Source organism: Archocentrus centrarchus, chromosome 12, assembly GCF_007364275.1.
Source record: "Archocentrus centrarchus isolate MPI-CPG fArcCen1 chromosome 12, fArcCen1, whole genome shotgun sequence".
Taxonomy (NCBI): Eukaryota; Metazoa; Chordata; class Actinopteri; order Cichliformes; family Cichlidae; genus Archocentrus; species Archocentrus centrarchus.
This window is the reverse complement of record NC_044357.1, coordinates 15,670,296-15,690,394: the sequence shown is the minus strand read 5'-3', so window position 1 is coordinate 15,690,394 and position 20,099 is coordinate 15,670,296. Positions and strand designations below refer to the sequence as shown.

At 38.3% G+C, this 20,099-nt stretch overlaps 2 protein-coding genes across 2 annotated transcripts in view; both read right to left on the bottom strand.

The window, feature by feature from the left end:
- LOC115789813 (transmembrane protein 132D-like) overlaps nucleotides 1-2,395 on the bottom strand; it is a 40,971-nt gene extending 38,576 nt beyond the window's left edge. Inside the window, exon 1 of the mRNA XM_030743337.1 lies at nucleotides 2,250-2,395. Coding sequence (XP_030599197.1) covers nucleotides 2,250-2,355 — 106 coding nt within the window. The 5' untranslated portion in view covers nucleotides 2,356-2,395. The remainder of the gene's footprint in view (nucleotides 1-2,249) is intronic.
- A 9,946-nt stretch (nucleotides 2,396-12,341) lies between these two features.
- rimbp2a (RIMS binding protein 2a) overlaps nucleotides 12,342-20,099 on the bottom strand; it is a 70,973-nt gene continuing 63,215 nt past the window's right edge. The window contains exons 22-23 of the mRNA XM_030743059.1: nucleotides 18,984-19,148; nucleotides 12,342-15,861 (exon numbers count right to left, since the gene is read on the bottom strand). Of these exons, the coding sequence (XP_030598919.1) occupies nucleotides 15,634-15,861; nucleotides 18,984-19,148 (393 nt within the window). The 3' untranslated portion in view covers nucleotides 12,342-15,633. The remainder of the gene's footprint in view (nucleotides 15,862-18,983; nucleotides 19,149-20,099) is intronic.

Below are 20,099 nucleotides of genomic sequence, written 5' to 3'. Positions count from 1 at the left end.
CTCCATGTTGAAGTGCTCCAAGATTAAAATGAATTTTGAATATGACTTTCCCTCATCTCACAAAAAAAAAAAAAAAAAAAATTTAAGAAAAAAATATATGTCTTTCATTCAGCCATGGTAGAAGTGGTATAGCATTGTTTTCAGATTTCAAAGTATATTTCATGAATACATCTACATGTAAATTAGATTTCTTGCTGAATGCAAAGGAAAATCAGATGTTAGAGTGGATATTAAACAAAGACACACAGAGATCAGACTAATGATGTAAGGAATTTCAAACACAGGCCAGTATAAATGTTGCATTATTTCTTCATGTCTGCAGATTTAAGAGGAACCAAAAATGCATCAGTGCTTATTTGTTGTGCAGATATAATTCTCTATGTCTAGGGCTACTAATTGTTCAATTTATCCAACATTGTACTGTACTCTTATAGTAAAGTTCCAGACTATACAATCAATGTTGTTAATTATGATTGTCTGTGAACAGACATTTGAAGATCCATTAATTGATTTCTTCCGCATTTGGCACAAATTTCAGCTAATTAGATTTTGATGATGATCCACTTCTGAGGTTTCTGAATCAGTGCTCAAATTGTAACAACAACCAGACTTTAGCACTAAGATTTTATACAATGCAATTAAATAATAATAAATATAACATGAGAAAAAGATGCATAAACATTGACTTTGGTAGCAAAATTATTCTATCAGAAGCTGCATTTGCTCTCCAGTTTGAGTGCCATCTACTATGTTTTACCATCATCATTATTCTCCTCAAACCAGTATGGGAGAAAAGTCTGAATCTTATTCTTTTTTATCTAAAAATAGGATATTTGGTGACTCTGAAGAGGCTTGTGTAGCAGACTTGCCCATAATGTCTCAAGACTTTAAATGCAGGTTGTTTAAATACATTGTTTAAATGTATTTATATTCATTGTTTAAATACATCCTATGAAACATAAAGCAACTAATAAATAAAACAGAAAAACAGAAATAATCCATAGCATTCCCTAGCTGTAGCCTCAAAATTACTACACTGTTAATGAATACTACTGCTGATCAGTGTACAATTTCAATGTATAATGCACTGATAAGATAGTAATTTGGCTAGAAATTGCTGGATCACTTTAAGTATATTAACCAGAGACATTACAGGAAAAATTAATCATGGCATTTATGAACAACAGTTATAGATAGCAGTTCAAACTCAGAGAGACTCACAGACACATTAGACAGCAAACTGTGAGCGGACTAAAAGATAAGGCTGCCATGCATATTCATGGTGATCAAGCAGGAAAGATATCAAAGGCTGAACCCTATCACTTTGACACGCAATCAGAACACAGCTGAGTCCTGCACTTGCAGAAATGCAGCAGTCACACATATGTATGATGGGGGAAAAAAATGCACCCACAGATAACATGGGCAGATATAAACCCAGGCCATCTCAGAAAGTAGTCTCTCACATACTATCGGTATCACAGAGAAACAGGCTGCTTTCTGTGGCTCCCAATGCAGGTTATCTTTAAACAACCAGAGAAACAGCTGTGCAACCTCAGCTTCAGGCCTCTTTAATCCCACAGATGAGGCTTCCTGATGCACACTGGAGAGCATGCTGTCACTTTCATTTAGACAGAGGGATAACAGAATGGGCTTAGGCCATGGGTGGTAACCACAAAACTACTGTACAAAAATATGAAACCACAACCTTATATCTGTGAGCCAGTCAACTTTTAAAAAAAAGTAATGAAAAGTGAATCTCAGCTAAATATTATATAAAAAAATGTTTTTACGTTTAAGAGTCAGATCACCTTCATAGCATTTTGATGAACCTGTTTAAAGTTTCTGCTGATAAAAGCCTAAAAAAAAAAATTTTGTATATTGGATGTACATAATAAACCATGACAGAATCATTCGGGGTGGTGGTGGTAAGGCGAGGATAAGGTGGGGTGGAGTGAGGGGGGAGGCAAGAAAGCAAATATAGTACATCCAGTCTGTATGTACTTACACCATCAAAGTATATACACAGGGGTATAAAATATATATATCGACATTTCATCTTCATTACTTTTTTCTTGTAAACACAGCTGAAGCCTCTCAGCAACTTCCAACCCAGTTGCCTTCATATTTGATGCTCTCCATTTAAGCGTCATTTGCGTCTCTTCCAACAGAAAATAAACACTTCAAACCAATGTACGAATAAATGCAGAAACTGATCGTCTTCCATCATAAGCAGTCATAAATCTCACCTTTAACACCCGTTAGAAGTGCCGCTGCGACAACCGGAAACAGAAAACGGAGGGAAAATTTGAGCATCATTTTAGTGAAGTTGCAGGTTTTGGTCATCCACTCCATTACGCGCGTAGGTAAGCTTTGGCGACTGCACGCACACGACTGGGGGAAAAAAAAAAAAAAAAGCAGCGCTGGAAACAAATCATTACATTGCCTGGTGTCTTGTTTCCTCTGAATGTAGAGGATCGAGTAAAAATATATATACCGGTTTACTTCCTTATCCACATAAATGTTCGCCTTATTACACCTGGAATAGTTTTAAATGTGCTGTTCCTGTCCTCTAAGTGATGAGAATTATTTTTTTCTCCGACATCAGTGCTCGAGCTGACACTGTGGGACAGCATCAGACACGGCTCTTCCCATGATAGAAATCGGTAAACATGTGCCGCGGGGCAGATTAACTAGACCCACGTGGGTATAATCGGAAGGGCCGCAAGCAAATTAAATGCACACAAGGTCAGGGATCAGCGATTTCTACATGCGCATTCTAATTTTAACAAATTAAGGCTGAATAAAGACCTTCTTGGCATGAGTACATAATCATAGATTCTTATTACAACTCAGTAGTGAATAAGGGGGAAAAAAGGAAGTTCCCGATAAAAAGGAATGAATTATTCTTATTTTAACCATATTAAGTGATAGTTATAGGCCAGTTTAGCTTAAGATATAAGAAATTCGCAGATGTTCGCAGCACTTTCAGACGGCCTTTGATGGTGGCATTACTTGATTGAAGTTTTGAGGAAAAGAAAAAAAAAAGTTTAGTGCGTCTTTTGCCAGCTGTCAGCTGTATATTCTCACCCATAGACCGCGTTACACATTACTTGGAGCGTAGGAAGGAGCAGATGGATACAGTCACAGGCGCTTTGTGATGTCAGAGCACACTTTTACACTTCATACAAAGCATCAGCAATCACAGTTTTGTAGGCCCATGAGCGCTGTTCAAGTAAAATATAGTTTGTTTTTAATAGTTTGAGATCTCTATGTGTCAGTACAGGCTACAGTATTTTTTAAACATATTTTAGGTTAGTGAGTTTAGACTTAAATCAAGTCAAACTTAAATCTATTTTTTCTGTGCTACTGCAGGCCCTCGGGCCACATTTAATTTCTCAACACTCAAAATCACAGAGGTAATTTTGTAATTCTCTTTTTTTAGTATATCACTTCATCTGCCTTGACCTAAAATTCCACACACTCTTCATAATGAGATGCACTGAGCAGTTCAAAGCCTAAACTGAAATAGCATGGTGTCTTCTTGCCATGGTGTGTCCTGCAGCCAAAGCAACGTCAGGAAAAGATGCATTTAGAAACTATGGAATCCACCTGCTGTGCTCCTGCACAGAGACAACAGATTTATGGTAAAGAACACCTGGGTTTAATGAGCTTGGTCAGACATTTCTTCACTAGTTCAGTCTCTCATTAAATACCCGTCTTCTGAAACAATTACTGGCACAGTATGTCAGATAAACCCACTGCACTCAGTACCACAGTGTATGTTTTATTACAAGGTGGCACCTGTGCCAGGGTGACAGCATAACGCATGCAGGCACCACTGGTGAATAAATAGTTTCCCGCTTTACAGCAGAGGCTAATTAACTACATATTATGAAATATGTGCCAAAGAGAGACATTTAGGGACCTCTAACAGTCTGTATTATAGAAGTAGATTAACCTGATTTTACTATACTTATTGCAGTAGTATGAGCAGAGCCATGGTTTTCCATGTAATGCACTTTAAACTCAATGAGTTTCTATTTGAACGGTTTTTGGCTGGCTGGGATTGTCAACACTGACACTGCAGATTATTTAGTCTGGTAACATCTCCAGATCTCAGTTGCTGTTCCAGGCATGCAACCTGCTGGTAGTGCCATTAGAGATGACAGAGATGTGGTTGGAGTCACCATCTGTGACTGTAGTACTGGATATAGAGCTGCTGCTACCAGGTGGCTCATAGGTTTTTAGAGGTCATTTGATGAGGAGCAACAGCCAGGACACTAATTCATTTAATAATTTATTAAATGTCTTTTTGAAATGAAGGCTGTGCCTCACTGAGCTGTTGAAACCGATAAATAGCAGAAGAAATTAGCAGAAGCCAGAGTCTACTCAGGCATTTAGGATATGGAACATTCAGTCTTTTTATCTGCACTTGCTCGTAGTGTTTGACATTCAGCAAATTATTACGTGTACCTTGTCTCTGTACTAGTTGGTAAGTGTTTGCATTGTGATTTTGGTAAACATGCCTGCTAAAAATGAGCTTTCGAGCATGTTTGAGCCTATCTGTTGCAAACTGAAAATGAAAGTGGTTTTAAAACATACCTGGATTTTATTTGATGTTTCAAGGATACAGAATATTAAATGATACATTTAGAAGTAATTATACTTATAGGCATTCCATCTGTTATCAGCTTTGGTGCCTGCTTTGCCAGGTCTGTCTCGTTAACTCGTGTACCTCATATACATAAAGTTTCAAAAGTTTAATAATCTTATACTCTACATTTTTATAAGAAAGATGTTGGCAATAAAAGTTAACTCTGCACAAAGTTTTCTTCCTCCTCACTTGTTGACAAAGGTCCTGGGTTCCTCTCTCCAGTAAAGCTTTTTAAAAAGCCAGAGTTAGCCAAAGAGCTACATGTACATTTTATAGACAGTCAAGCTCAAATAAGTAGGAAAAAAAATAAAAGACAGAAGAGTTTAAATATCAAAGCTAAAATGTTAAGCCTGCTAAGAACAGCCTAAGGCTATTAAAACATTAATGTCTTAATATTTCTCTTAAAAGTGTCAGTAGAGGCAGAAGTGCACCAGATAGCTGAAACAATCTCACAAATGTGGATACAAGTTCCAAAAATGTGCATATTTGTCTCTCTGGAGCCATTAAATTGAAAATTGCCACTAGCCACTTGAATTTTGGCCAACATATAGCATTTGGTTCTGTGCTGTTTTACTATACAATTTCAACCACTGGATACATTTAGAAGGTTTCACTCTTGATTTATATGCTTTTCACTGTAAATAAAATTTATAATTTGAACACCTTCAGAGCTCCTTTGTTTCAAGTAAAACAAAATAAATATTTTACTTGATATATATATATATATATATATACAAAATAAATATTTTACTTGATATATATATATAGAATATATATATATATATATTATATGTGGCTCCAGTGGTTCAGCAACAGCTTGAGCTGTGCAGTGTTATGCAGGTCAAGGGATTAGCCTTTTACTGCTTTTTTGTCACTATGACATATACAACTAGGTTCAGGTTAGGTTCAAACCTACAACCTTCTTGCTGTGAGGCAGCTAATGCACCGCTGTGCCACCAAGCTATCTCCTGTAACTAATCTAGCTGCACTATCAAGTTTGTAAGGTTAGTTAGTGTTCCACCCTTTCCTAGTTTAGTCGATGGTAAATGGACTGCGATTTACATAATGTCTTTTTACTTTCACTTAGCAGTGAAATACTTTTTTATTGCAAGCTGCATCCACAGATACATTTTTAATGCTCACGCACACATGCGAGGATGGATGCGCTGGATGATACTTGGAGTTCAGTATCTCACATGATTTATTTCAACATAGAGTTGCAGAAGCTGGAGATAAAACAAGAGATCTTCTGAAAAGTAGACAACCTATTCTAAATCCCAAGCAACCATAAACAACAAGAGTTTTGAGGGCCTTAGATAAGAACTGGGTCGAGTGTGAGGAGTGTGAAGGTTCTATCAAGGAGATGTGACTGGTACAACTAGTATTACTTCTACTACTACACCCCACGCCCCTGTTTGCAAATTGTCTTCTAAAGTTGACGTCTGCATGGTTGAACGTGCATAATATAACACTAAGACCATTCAAAAAAACAAGTAACTAACAAAAAACTAATTTTCCATCCATCCATCCATCCATCCATCTTCTTCTGCTTATTCAGGGCGGGGTTGTGGAGACAGAAGCCTAATCAGAGAAATCCCGATCTCTCTCTCCCTAGCCACCTCCTCCAGCTTATCCAGTGGAACACTGAGGCATACCCAGGCCAGCTGAGAGATATAATCTCTCCAACGTGTCTTGGGTCTACCCTGGTGCCTCCTCCCAATATAATATGACCAGAAAACGTAACCCTGCAGGCAGCCAGGATGCATCTTAATCAGATGCCCAAACTACCTCCACTGACTCCTTCCGATGTTGAAGGAGTCGAGAGGGGCTATTCTGAGCCCCTCTTGAATGACTGCACTCTTCACCCTATCTTTAAGGGAGAGGCCAGTCACCCTTCAGAGGAAGCTCATTTTTGCTGCTTGTATCCACAATCTTGTTCTTTCTGAATGATTTCCCTGTAATGTTAAGTTATCTTCTGCACTACAGACCATTTTTGTATGCTATTCCTGAGCTCTGGGGCTTTGAATTTTGCCAATATAAAATCATGATCCTTGTTACTCACGAAACTGAAATAGTTAAAAAGTAGTTGATCTGCACAGTCTCCCAATGTAATGCGTATTCTTTTTCTGGTACTAGTTGGACAGGACAATATCCAGGCATAGTGAAAGGCAGTAATCTAGTTATGAGGAGATTAGTGTGGTGGCAATAGTGTTCATGGCATTGAGAGAAAGAGAGAATGGACTTCGCTTTGGCATGGTCTCTTCACTTAAAAAAAAGAAATCCAAGCACACTGTTAATATATTTGCCAGATTTTACCTTGGAGTCAGAAAATACATCAAGACTCCTGTTCATGAGGGTTGTCAGCAGCCCCAATTGCTGGTTATATGCATCGTGCCATTTGGGGGGGGCAAAAAGAGATATATTTTTTAATTATCATGAAGCTAAAGATAGTTTATTGCCATTTGACGATTCACCTCCTGGAGGCGGTCATGAGCCAAATAGTGATAAAATTTTGTTTCGTCACCCTATCAAACAAGGCTGAAATCAGCTCAGCTCATTTTTAACCTGTTGGTGATGCATCCATATGGCGGGGCTCACAAGAGCAAAACGAATGACCAGAAAAAGTGACCCAAGAACAACTAAGTCAATTGCAGCCATAAGCAAACCCTCTGAGTGGAAATCATTGCAAACTGCTTCTGTATTCTGTGCTCAAATCTCTGGGGAGTGCTCCAGTGTAGTCTCTGAACATAAAGCTGTCATTGCATCTGTGTAGTAACACTTACAGTAGTCCTATAGCTGGCTAGAGAAAAGCCGGTCTTTTCAACAGTCATTGCACTGGAGCTCTCAGAGCTCTTCAGCCTAGTCATGCACTGTGGATGTCTCCCATTTCAAGCAGTCTCAGCCAAAGATAAATCATCAGGGCAAGGCCTGTGCTCTGGCCTCTTCCCTTCACTGACGTCAGCCAACAGCCATCCTCATATGACGAATGAATGCTCTTTTTGGAGTGTGGCTGCCATGAACATCAGTTTTCAACCCCTGTGGGATGCCTCCAGTGAGTTACTGGCCTGGTGATATATCCTCCCACCAGCAGGCTTCCCGCAGAGTACTGTGTTGGACAGGTTAGAGGCTTACCTCCAACCACCTGCTGGGAACCACATTAATGTTGGAGGGGATGGATTGGTGCACAGCTGAACTATTTATTCAGTGTGATCAGGCTCTTTTGTTAGAAGTTTCTCACCTAAGGTAAAAAGAGAGCTATTGCATAAAACTTACTGCATACAGCTCTAAAAGGGCTATATTTGATTGCAAATGCTGGTTCATAATACTTGTACAGGTAGTGTATGTCTGTATGACTGGGGTGGGGTAGGGTGTTTCGGGGAGGTGTGTGTGGGGGGGTGTTATTATATGTAAGCCAGTGTTACTGCAGTCAAAGCTGCAGTTTTACTGTGTAGCAATTAGTTTCTGATCATCTGATTAATGTGAATTTGTTTGGTAATTACATATGGTTCTCTAATGGGGCCTCTAGGCAGTTTATACATTTTTACCTAAACTTGAGTTCAGTTGTCCTTTAGATTCTGCAAAACCTGTTGTGAAAATAAGATAAGATAAAAACTTTAATGATCCCACGACGGGGAAATTTGTGCATTACGGCAGCTCAATACAGAGAAAAAATGAAAAGGATGAGTAAGAACACAAATAACTAAACTAAAATAGAATAGATTAAAATAAAATAGCAAAAATCTATAAGCATATACATAAGCACTATATACATAAATATATATATCAGTGTCAATACCCACATTTACATATACACACATATACACACACGTCAAAACACTATATACAGATATCAAAATATTATATACATTTGTAGCCGGTAAGGTACACAGCATACACGGTATGCATTATATGGGTGAGTGTAATAAATAAATAAAGAAAAGGTCAAATTTAGCAAAATGTGCCTGTTTTGTTACTGATCATATGTGCATGTCAGGTGTTATTTAAAACTGCAATGCATGTGGAACAGGTCTGAAGGGCAGTTCATTTGCATGTGCTTTTTTTTAACCTGGTCTAAAATGGGAAAAGAGAGGGGTAAGTAGCCCGTGGTTGTTGGTTTTTTTTTGGTTTTTTTACCCTGGAGTACCCTAAATTGGTAAATCAGACCTGTATGTGTCCACAGAAGGACATGTAGCATATATAATAAAAGCTGCTGTTAACGGCACAGTTTTAAATATATTCAAGCCAAGAGACTTCAAAAGAAATCTCTGACTCGCCGCATGTCAAAAGTTCTCTGAGTACATCAAAGTCACATTAAAATATTTCACCTGGAAGATCCGTGCTGTGATTTGGGGGCAGGAGGGTCAAATGGATGTGGAGTGTTTAACTGGCAGTCAGAGGTTTTGTAAAATATTCAGAAAGGCCAGCAGAAGATGAATGTCTCCTTATGCCCCCCTGTGGTGGCAAGGCAGCCGGGACGAGAGCAAGTGATAGAGAGGTTACAACTGGCAAGAATTTTAAACATCCATTGGCCCAGGGGACTCTGGAGACATACAGCTCAATATAGATCAGTTGGATAGCAAGGCAAAATAAGAGCAAGAGCAAGCTGAAGAGGAAAAAGAGGAGAAGAGGTGGCGGTGGATTGGAAGGGGAAGAAAAGGAAGAGGGGGCATGTGAGAGAGGCAGAGAAGAGGAAGATCAGGAAAAGGCAAATATATTAGAACTAAGAAAACAAGAGTTCATTGATATACAAATTCAATCTCCTCTCTTTCTTGCCTCCCTGAGAACAGAATGGGTATTTCAGCAAAACACTTGTGAAAGCCTGCAGTATTTTCAAACTGTGCTGCTCAGTCTTTGAGGGTTTTTTTTTTTTCCTTTTTGAGTCAATATTCAGTTTAAGCAAATGATAAAATATGTATGCATGTACAAGAGGGTACTTATGGCAAGGAGGAAAAGGGCTGCAGGACTTTTCCTCAAGCTCATCCATTTAAAATTTTTGGGATATAAAGCTTCTCTGTGATACCCAATTAAATGCATTCTGAGACCTACTGATTTCTTAATGCATATAACTCATTACTTAACTACAGTGCATATACACTGTCAGCATCTAACTAAAAATCATTGCTGCCCCCTTGAGGATCGTTGTGTAACAGCATGACAACAGCAGGTCTGGCAGCTGCACAAACACCTTAAAAGAACAGAATGGAGAAAATTAAAGGTTATCATTAGTCTGGTATTTATGCATTGTTGATTTAAAAGAAAAATTCGCCTAAAACAGTCATTTCTGTTCTTGTCACTTTCCCCTGCCTCGTATACATTTGGTGACTACATATATTTGCATGTGTGTCTGAGAAAGGGGGCAGCAGGGGCTCCTCTTATGATTTTTGTGACTCGAATTAGAGAAAAGGACAATATGGTCAAACTTGAAAGTAACAATTCATCCACAGCCATAAACAATAATATGAGCATAATCAGTGGTTTATGGCCCCTGCATGTTAACTTTAGCTAGTCATTTGTCAGGTGTATTGTTTCTGCAATGTTTCTAAAATCCTGAAATGAACGCAAATTAAGCATCTCTGCTGATTCTGAAACTTTGACCAAACTGAAATTCAAATTCTGAAAATCCTTGACTCCTGACTCATTTGCTGAAGCTCACAGAGACTGACCTCTTTTCTTTCAGTCCATCAAAGGGAAAAAACCAATGCAGATGATTTCTGTCTTTTTTATTGCGCTACTAAGACTGTCCTTTATTTAAAAAATAAAAAGTAAACGTGTACAAGCAACTCACTATGTATAACTATATATATATAGTTCTGATTTATTGCCCCCTCTAGTGGTAAAATTCATTCTGACCACCTATTTATAACTGTAAATACATCAACAAAGATCCTCTATTTTAACCAAAACCCTGACGCCCCCCCCCCCCCCCCCCCCCCCCCCCACACACACACACACACACACACACACATATGTATTCAAATGGGCTCCATACAAAGGGCAGACTTGAGTGATTTATATGGTCATTCAGAGCAGAGGATTTCTTGAAACTGCCAAGTGTGTCTATGTGACTTTTGCTTTTGGTCACTAATGTAAAATAAAAGGATTTTTGTTTTTTTTTTATGTATCATGGTATTTTAAAGTAAATAACAACATCACTTCACAGTACGTCTATTAATAGAAAGATTTTTTGTTCAAAAAAACAAATTTTTTGCCAAAACTATACAGGCATGTATATATGAGGTAACATACTGTCATTGTTGTCCTATTTTTTGTCATCCATTAATAAGGATAAAGCATCAAAGAGAATTTTCCAAAGCTGATTTGGGGATTTTCTATCTAAACAACCACTTGTTGCTGCTGATTACACCCTGGGTCACTGTTAAATCTGACCAACACTTTATGCTCTTTTTTAGCAATCTAGTTAGCAACACAGAGTGAGTACTTTGCAGAGCTGTACTGACTTTTAATGGCAGCTTCTCCAAGCCATTTGGAGGCAGAGCAAAGCAGTCTTAAAGAGAGTGCTAGAGCAGTATATTTGCCTTAAATGCACACCTTTGGATTGTTGTGGACAAGTCGGTGAGTGGCTTTGCTCTGTGGGGTGATGTAACGAAGGTCCTCTTCATTATTTATCTAGCCAGTATATGTTTACACAGGGGTAATTTTAACACTACTTGTATAAATTAATGTGATCACACAAAGAGTTTTGATATGTTTTATTAATGATTTGGTTTGTGGCTTTTTCCTCATTGGCAGCCTGCCAGCAGGTACTGCTGAAGGTCTGTCTAGGAACAGAAATCTTGATTAGTATGGCAAGGTTGGTTAAGTCAACAGAAAATATTACTTTTTACATTTGCCTGATGTGTATTCTAATGGGTAGGAGAACCAATTTATACCTTAAGTGTATTATTTTTGACTTCTGTTTTGACTAAAAGATCCTTACCTGTCTTTTTTTCCTAAAGGTGTTTAGGCCAAAAGAGTCCCAGGCTTCCCGAGTACCAAGTAATTGAAAAGGGGTTTGAATAGCCTTATCAGTTTTCATTTGAGATTATAGGGAAGTGGGTTTAGTTTAGTATGTAACCCCAGACAATAGTATGGTTTGGGGGTCAATTAGCAGCAGTCTATAAAAGACTGCCAGTTAACATCAGAGGTTGCCACTGGAACCATGTCTCTCCATTAGGCTACACCTGCACCTCATGTCAAGCTGCTATGGGCCATCCTAACAGGTCATAATCAACAACAAGACTGATTGGTTTATATTTGTACACCTTACCGATGGTTTGTGATGAAGATGAATCTGCAGGGCAACACATCTAAATTAATTTCAATGCTTTTTTTTTTTAAGTTTTTTTTTTTTTTTAGTTTTTGACTCATGCTGATTTGTGTGCCTGAGATAAGCTATTGTAAATCCAGGCTATCTACCAATCAGGTCTGTTAGCACACAATGTGAAAATATAGAAATGTAGCCAAACGCTACAGTCACATTTACATAGTCAGCTGAAGATGGTCACTTGTTACATGTACTGTGGTCATTACTTCAGAGTCACATAAGAATTACTGTTGTGTGCTATATTAAAAAGCAACAGCTCCAAATGCAGCCTGCCATGTTCAGTAAAAAGACATCACACAAGTTTCTAAAAAATATCAAATTTAATTTGGTTATAAAATTTGTATTTTTCACATGCACACCCATACATAATTAATCACCATAAATACTGCCCAGTGATTTCTTTTTCTTCTTCTTTTTTTTTCCTTTGATTTCTTTTTTTTTTTTTAACCTTGATTCACAAAGCAAGCACATACGGTGGGCTTATACATGTGATTTCAAAGGACACTATGGAGAATGCTTGCAGTCTTTTACAATGAGAGGAAATCTCAGTGCACTAAAAAAAAGGCTGTCATAAAATCAAGTAGAAACATTTATAAATTATCTACAAATGAATTGAAGTACAAAAGAGCTACAGCGTTTAGAGACACTACACCCATTCACAAGTGAATGATTTGGTATTGGAACACCGTATGATTTCAAATTTGTGAAAGATTGAAAGAGAAACTATACAGAAACTGCTTTGCAAAATAATAACATGTAAACCCAGTGCCAGCCTAAATTCCACTTTGGCTATCCTCTCCTATCTTTGCATGTAATCCGCAATATTCACGAATAAAGGAACCCTGTGCCACACAGCAAACCCACAAATGACTCATCTGTCAAGTGCAACTTTACATGGGGGACAACTGGAGATGGACAGGGCATAATGAACATTTATAGCTAAACATAATTATAAATCTTTCAGGGATTTTTTTTTTTTAAAGCTATGACACATGCTTTTACATCAGGTAGTTTGTGAGCTCTTGTAATCCTCTCCACAGCACACAAAAGGTTTGTAGACAATGCAGGTTCTTTCTTATTAAGTTAATATTTAAGACTTTATTACTTTATTCCAATAATCTTGTAGAATTAACACACATCTGTGACCTCGAAAGGTAAAACAATGGGTTGCCATTTGAAGTCAGTCCATTTGAGTTATATGCTGTGAGATGTGTGCCATTACACAGAGCATTAGTTTGAGCATAAAAAATATATAAATATATGAAATGCTTAATGGCAAAAACCCAGAAAAAATAGTCTCCTCCATAAAAAAGTCAAATAAAAATATGTTTGTAAGAACAGAGGAAAACAAGATGTGTTTTCTTCCTTTTTTTTTTTTTTTTTTTTTTCATTTCAAGGGTTTTGTTTCGAATTTGGTCAGCTTGCTAAGCTACAGATTTTTCCAATCAAACAGGATATCCAAACTATCAAAGGATAAAACATAAAGACAGAAAACCGCTTTCAAACGGCTCAAAAGAAGAGAAAAAAATACAAGTCTGGCATTCAGTTGCACACACAAATCACACACAAAAAAACCCTCAATTCCTATTCTGTTACAATTTTCTGTCTCCGTGCAATCTGATCTGTTGTCTGTGTAGTATTAACACTAAGAATTCATTAAATAAGAAACTGGCTAATTAGACAGTTGGTCCAACAATCTGCATGATTTTAAGTGTCTGTTGATCTGATCATACTTTAATGGTGCCAATCTTTCAGTGGCATTGTGCAAATAAATTTGTTTTTCAGAACTTGATTAAACACATAAAACATTCAGAGAGTCAACAATCAGTAACAGAACAATGAAAATATTGACAGTATCAAGTGGAATCACTTCACACTCCTTTTTTTTATAATTCAACATCATGGGAATAAAGCAAAAATCTGTTATGCACCAGATACCCTTAGAATAGCTGTGTAACATTGATTTAGCATGGTATATTCCTTATATAATGTAAGTACAGATCATGGCATAAAGGTAAGCAATACAAAATGTGTACTTAAGTTAAAAAGTTACGTTTTTGCCACAGACATCAGGTAGATGAGAACAATGCACATCTTAACATTTTGATTTCCAGTTTTTATGAGGCTTCAGCATGTCCCTCACTGGTTTCAAAAGAAGGTGCATCACCAAAACCTTAATCACCTTAAGAAATGTTGGCATCTTGTGGCATCTGCAGGTGCCTGAAAGAAACATTTGTGAACTTGAGGAAGTCGTGTTTGATCACAAGTTTATCAGCTGCAGAAATGAGCCGCTACGTAAGGGTCGAAATATTTTAACTACATCTGTCAAATAATACTTTGCTTTGCTTTTACTATTAATAACTGTGTTAGTAATTTAACAATTATATCATTAGCATATGGGTTACAAATGTGAAATTTCACGGTGATCCACTGTCTTTGAACACCAGTGAACATCAGCATGAACTAAACAATGCACAGGCAGTGGAGGTAGCAGCACATCACTAGAACACAGGACCAATAACTACACGGCCTCTCCTTCAGGAAAAAAAAATGCAAGTGAACAGAAAATATGAAAGGTGCAAAATATGAATGTGTCACATACGCACATACACACACACACACACACACACACACACACACACACACACACACACAGGCACACAAAATATGTTGTTTACCAATCGTCAGACAAAACACCCACCTTTGTGCAATAGTAAGATAGACACAAAATTTTTGCCTTGAACTAGGCGTTTCATGACAGTTTGACAGGGATGACAACAAACATTATCGCTCTTTGTTTAATTCTCCAAAATGACAAAGCACAAGTGGCCCGTCATAAAAGAAATACCTGGAGTTAAGTCAACCTTGTTATCAAACGAGGAATGTCGCGCTCATATCGGTTTCATAAAGGCCACTGAGACAGCTAAACTTGCCTGGTGTTTCTGATGTTAATGCCCTGTTGCCAATCTGTTCTTCTTTTTAAAATTCCTTTCATCTCGGAAAAAAAAAAAGAAAAAAACCTCAGCTGAATCACAGGTACGAGTGGAAATGCGTCTTATTCCCACATATGCTACCGCCTCTCCATGATATTGCACTAAATAAAGGATTTTGTTAGCAGCCAGCATTACTTCACAGAATGCCTCAATAACAGTGTAGTCTTTTTGAGATCTTCTTAGACGAGCATGGTGCCTGTTTCATTGTAGTGACATCATTACTCCACTTTTTTTTTTTTTTTATGCTGAGAAAAGACTTTTGGAAAGTTTTGCAACCAGATGCTTTGATACCCTGCTTAAAACAAATGTCAAAATTATTTTGTCTAATGATAACAAAAACAGAAATCTATGTCATGAAAATCCTAGTTTGTCTTTTTTTTTTTTTTAAATCATCCCCTTGATTTAAAATACATCAAAGTTATATGATTTTGTGTCTGCAGGTGACCTCGCTCTTGATTCTGGTACTGCACTGTACATAATCGATTTCTATCCATCACTCAACTTTATTTTTTTGTATCACTTGTATTCAAACAGGCTCATGCAGTCCAGGAGACACAGCTCACATCCTCTCTGTCACGTGTTGTTAGAACAGAGTTGATTGTATGGATGCAATATACAGAGCCCAGTATGTGCACTTACTGTACATTTTTTTTTCTTTTTTATTTCACAGGGGAGAGTTTCTTCAGAAGTTTCTTTCCCTTGGAAAGCAGTCCTTTCTTCTTCTTGTTTGCCAAATCTTGGGAGTCCCGGGGGTCCAGTGGGACGTGGGGACCCCTTGTAGGGCTGAGGGGCCTCATGGTTCCGGGGAGGAGGGGGCGAACAATCGGAGACGGTGCCCGGTCAGGTGCGGTGTCATTGCTGACTGCTTCGGTGGTTTCTGTGGTACCCTGGGAAGAGAAGTGGTGGGGAGGTATGGAGGCATGGGGCAGCATATTACAAATGAACAAACTGTCATACTGCAACACTAAACCTTTCCATGTGTATGTTTCCTTAGCTAAACTCTGTCTACCGTCTATTTTTAATAGATTTACAGTACTGTGTACAGTATTATCTCTACATATGATTCCAAAGAGCCTGAATTTCTTGTAATGTTTTAAAGTGGTCTTGAGCGATAGTTCTCCAGGCTTTCTGAAGATCCTTCAAAGTTTTTTTTGGACATTAGCTGCTTTTTCACCCATCTTCAATCCATTCATTCTACCTGACTACAAGAATATTTTTTTGTTTGTTAAGTCATTTAACACTGACCCATTAATCATTCGAGCATTAAAAAAAGGCAAATAATTCAAGAGATGAACCAGTGTTGTGTCTACACATAACAGACAATTTAGCAAAGAACCAATTTTAAATTGTATCTTTAGATACTTTGTTACTAGCAGCCTGTCACAAAAACACATCTTTTTTTTCCCTCATTTCTTTAGTTGAATCTATGAAAAAGATAATACAATTTGACAGGCATGAAATAATATTTTTTGCAATAAGGTGACTCTCAAAGAGCTATTAGATAAAAACTTGACACATCTCGTGCAGTGTTCTTAAAAATGTTCACATAACTGGATAAGTGAAGCACAAAAGAAGAAGTGACAGGCCTATGTCCTTAAGAAATATGGGGGGGAATCCAGCAAAGATCTGTCACAGGACCTGAGAGCTGCATCTGGCCCTTCAGTTGATCCATCTACTGTTCACTGAAGCCTCATCACAAATGGTCTCAGTGGAAGGGTGGCTGTCAAGAAGCTGCTCTTAAGGAAGGGAAACAGGGAGGAAAGGCTGAGGTATGCCAAATTACACAAGAACAAGAAGGTCTGATGAATCCAAATGCTTTTGGTTTAAATCATCATCAGTATGTACAAAAGAAGTCAGGAGAGAAATACAACAGCAAGTGTCTACAGCCATCTGTAAAACATGGTGGAGGCTCTGTCACGGTTTGGGGCTGTGTGCCAGACCTCAGCATTATTGAAGCAGTGTGGGATCATCCTGACAGAGACCAGAACAAAAGCAGCCAACATCCAAAGAAGAGCTTTGAATGTCCTTCAAGAAGCCTGAAGAACGATTCTGAAATGCTACTTAAAGAAACTACAAGAAAGCTTCCAAACAGATTCAGGCTGTGTTGAAGAATAAAGGTGGTCATTCCACTTTCAACATGTGGTAACTCTGTTTTTGCCTTATATACTGTATTTCCATTTATGTTTGCACATTTCAATATACAGTATGACTGTACCTATTTCCCATTTTCCCAGCAAAATATAAAGAAATCACAGGTGGCTAAAGACTTTGCACTCTACAGTACTACAGTTTACAAATTTTGTAAGATTAAGTCTTAAATCCCCTGAAATCGCTGCCAATCACATTCCTTTCCTGCAGACTTACTTTAACCTTAATTCTAACTGCTACTTCACCTAAATTTTAACCTAAAAAAAAATTAAAGATTTATGTTATGTGGACTTGCTTTTTGTCCCTATATAAACAATAGGTCTTCATTAACAAAGTCCATAAACAGACTGGGGTCTGCAAAACATTGTGTAATGCCTCAGCTGCACACTCACACAGATTGCACACATAGAAATTACACTGAGGAGCAAGCCATCAAATGTTGAGCACAACATCAGCACACCACAGAGCCGAAGAAGTCCACCATCAATAGGCCATGAGGGAATATACAGTACAGTTATATACAGTACAACACCCAGGGACACAACTGCAGATACCAGACTTATCATCTAATGCAGCAGCTGCTATTTCAGATTAAGATATTTTCATATAGTGAAATCTAAAAACTAGTCCAAATTGTGAGCAATTTGGTGTCATATGTCATCCATATAACACCTACGAATGACAAAAGGGATCCCTCTGACTAATGTGAGTCAAATATTTTAATCACTGATGATGTCACCTTCACATTCGAATAAAAAACAAAGAGAAAAGACAAATCGGCCTGATCCGAATCATGAAATCAGAAAGCCTTGACAAGTGCTTCCGTAATATCGTGTGGCATTTAAAATCTTCTGCTGCAACCACAAGCTGTGTGCATTAGCGCAGCGAGTCTGGTATCTCGAGTTGTCAACTTACTGTACAAGGCAGACAGAGCCATTTATGATGTGAAATGAACAATCTTCCTCTGCTTGTTTGTTTTGTTTTGCCAAGCGGGTGAGGAAAAACAAAAAAGAAATCAGATGTGGCAGCATTGTTACTGTCGGTAAAACCCACACCACTATGACAACTAAAAACACCAACAACACCAACGACACACATGAACACAGAGCACGAATGTTTTTTAATATCCAATTGTTTTCTTTTATTGTTCCATTGTAACAATACAGTATGGACTTCTCAGTGCTGTGGATAGTTTTGTCCCTCGAGCTCAGAGCAAACATGGCATATCCACTGTCACCAGGGCTGAAAAATAGATCTGATGTGTGTGCAATATACATAAAGAAACAAAGCCTCTTTAAGGAAATACAGCAGTCGAGCCAAGAAAGTTACTATAAAATGTATCAAGTTTGAAAAAGGCATGCTTTTATCTCTTTTTCTTCTTAAATAATTTCTTTCAGTATAATTGGGTAGCAATTTTTATGTGTTAATAAAGCACTTATTATCTTTATCATTAATATTATTATACACAATAACCACAATTTGAGTTTGTGTATCGGTGCAAAAAGGTCCCAAATTATCTTGTGTAAAGAATGAGCCTTTTTCAAGTCCCCCTTAACCAGTGCTACATGCATTTACCACCTGCAGAGCGCCCACAGTCTATCCTCTCTCTGTCCATGTCAGGCTTTGCTTCTTCCTTTCTCTGAGACTCAGAAAGGTGTTAACACTGGATTTTGTCCCTTTTTTCCAAAGGGTGGGGGGGGGTTGTTAGTCTGTTTAGTCACCACTGTCACCACATGGACAAACACACACAATGAACAGCACACAGACGGCAAGTGGAGGAAGCGAGAGACGGAAATCAAGAGAGAGGACGGAGGATGTATGGACACAGGGCCTAGCGCTGAGAGCGGCGATGATGATGTACCCGTTTGCTCTCTGAGACAGCGGGGGCGGAGTTGGCAGGGGGCCGGTTGGTGGGCTCTTCCTGGGGGTAGTGGGATGGAGTATCAGTCAGATACACCTCCACATCATCAGGCACTTCTTCCAGGAAATTAGAGGGAACCAAACCGCGGTGGCCGTTGATCTCACCCTGTGGAAAGAAATAAAGAGAGGAGAGGAGGCATAAACACAACTGACAGAATACTGATTCATAACAAGATTGTGCCATTTCTGTGCAGCTGCCACAGCTAACTGAACATAATGCAATTCATTCTGTGGACACGACATATCAAATATATTTATATTACATATGTTGGGCCTCCAATTTATCTCAATTGCTGCTCTCATATCTTCTTATCCATCTGTTTCAAGTACACTTTATTAGCAACACCTGTTCAACTGCTTGTTAATATATATATCTAGTTGGCCAATCTCATGGTAGCAACTCAAAGCACTTTGGCATGTACACATGATCAAGATGACCTGCTGAGGTTCAAACCGAGCATCAGAACAGAGAAGAAAGGTGATTTAAGTGACTTTGACCGTGACGTGGTTGTTGGTGCCAGACGGGCGGGTCTGAGTATTTCAGAAACTGCTGATCTATGATTTTTCCACACAACCATCTCTGGGGTTACAGAGAATGATCCAGAAAGGGAAAATGTCCAGGGAGCAGCAGTTGTCTGGTTGAAAATGCCTCGTTGACCCCAGAGGTCAGAGGAGACTGGCCAGACTGCTCCAAGCTGATAGACAGGCAACAGTGACTCACAAAATCATTTGTTCCAATCAAGGTACAAAGAAAAGTATCTCTGAAAGCACAACACGTCAAACCTTTAAGCAGATGGGCTACAGCAGCAGAAGACCACACTGCAGGACACTGAGGCTACACCAAAATTGGACAAGATAAGATTAAAAAAATATTGTAAAGTAAAAAAATACTTAAACACTGTTTCTGACCATGTCCATCCCATTTCCATAGCACAGTGTTCCCATCTTCTGATGGCTGCTTCCAGCAGGATAACATGTCACAAAGCTCAAATCATCTCAAACTGGTTTCTTGAACATCACTAAGTTTGCTGTACTCAAATAGCCTCCACATGTCACT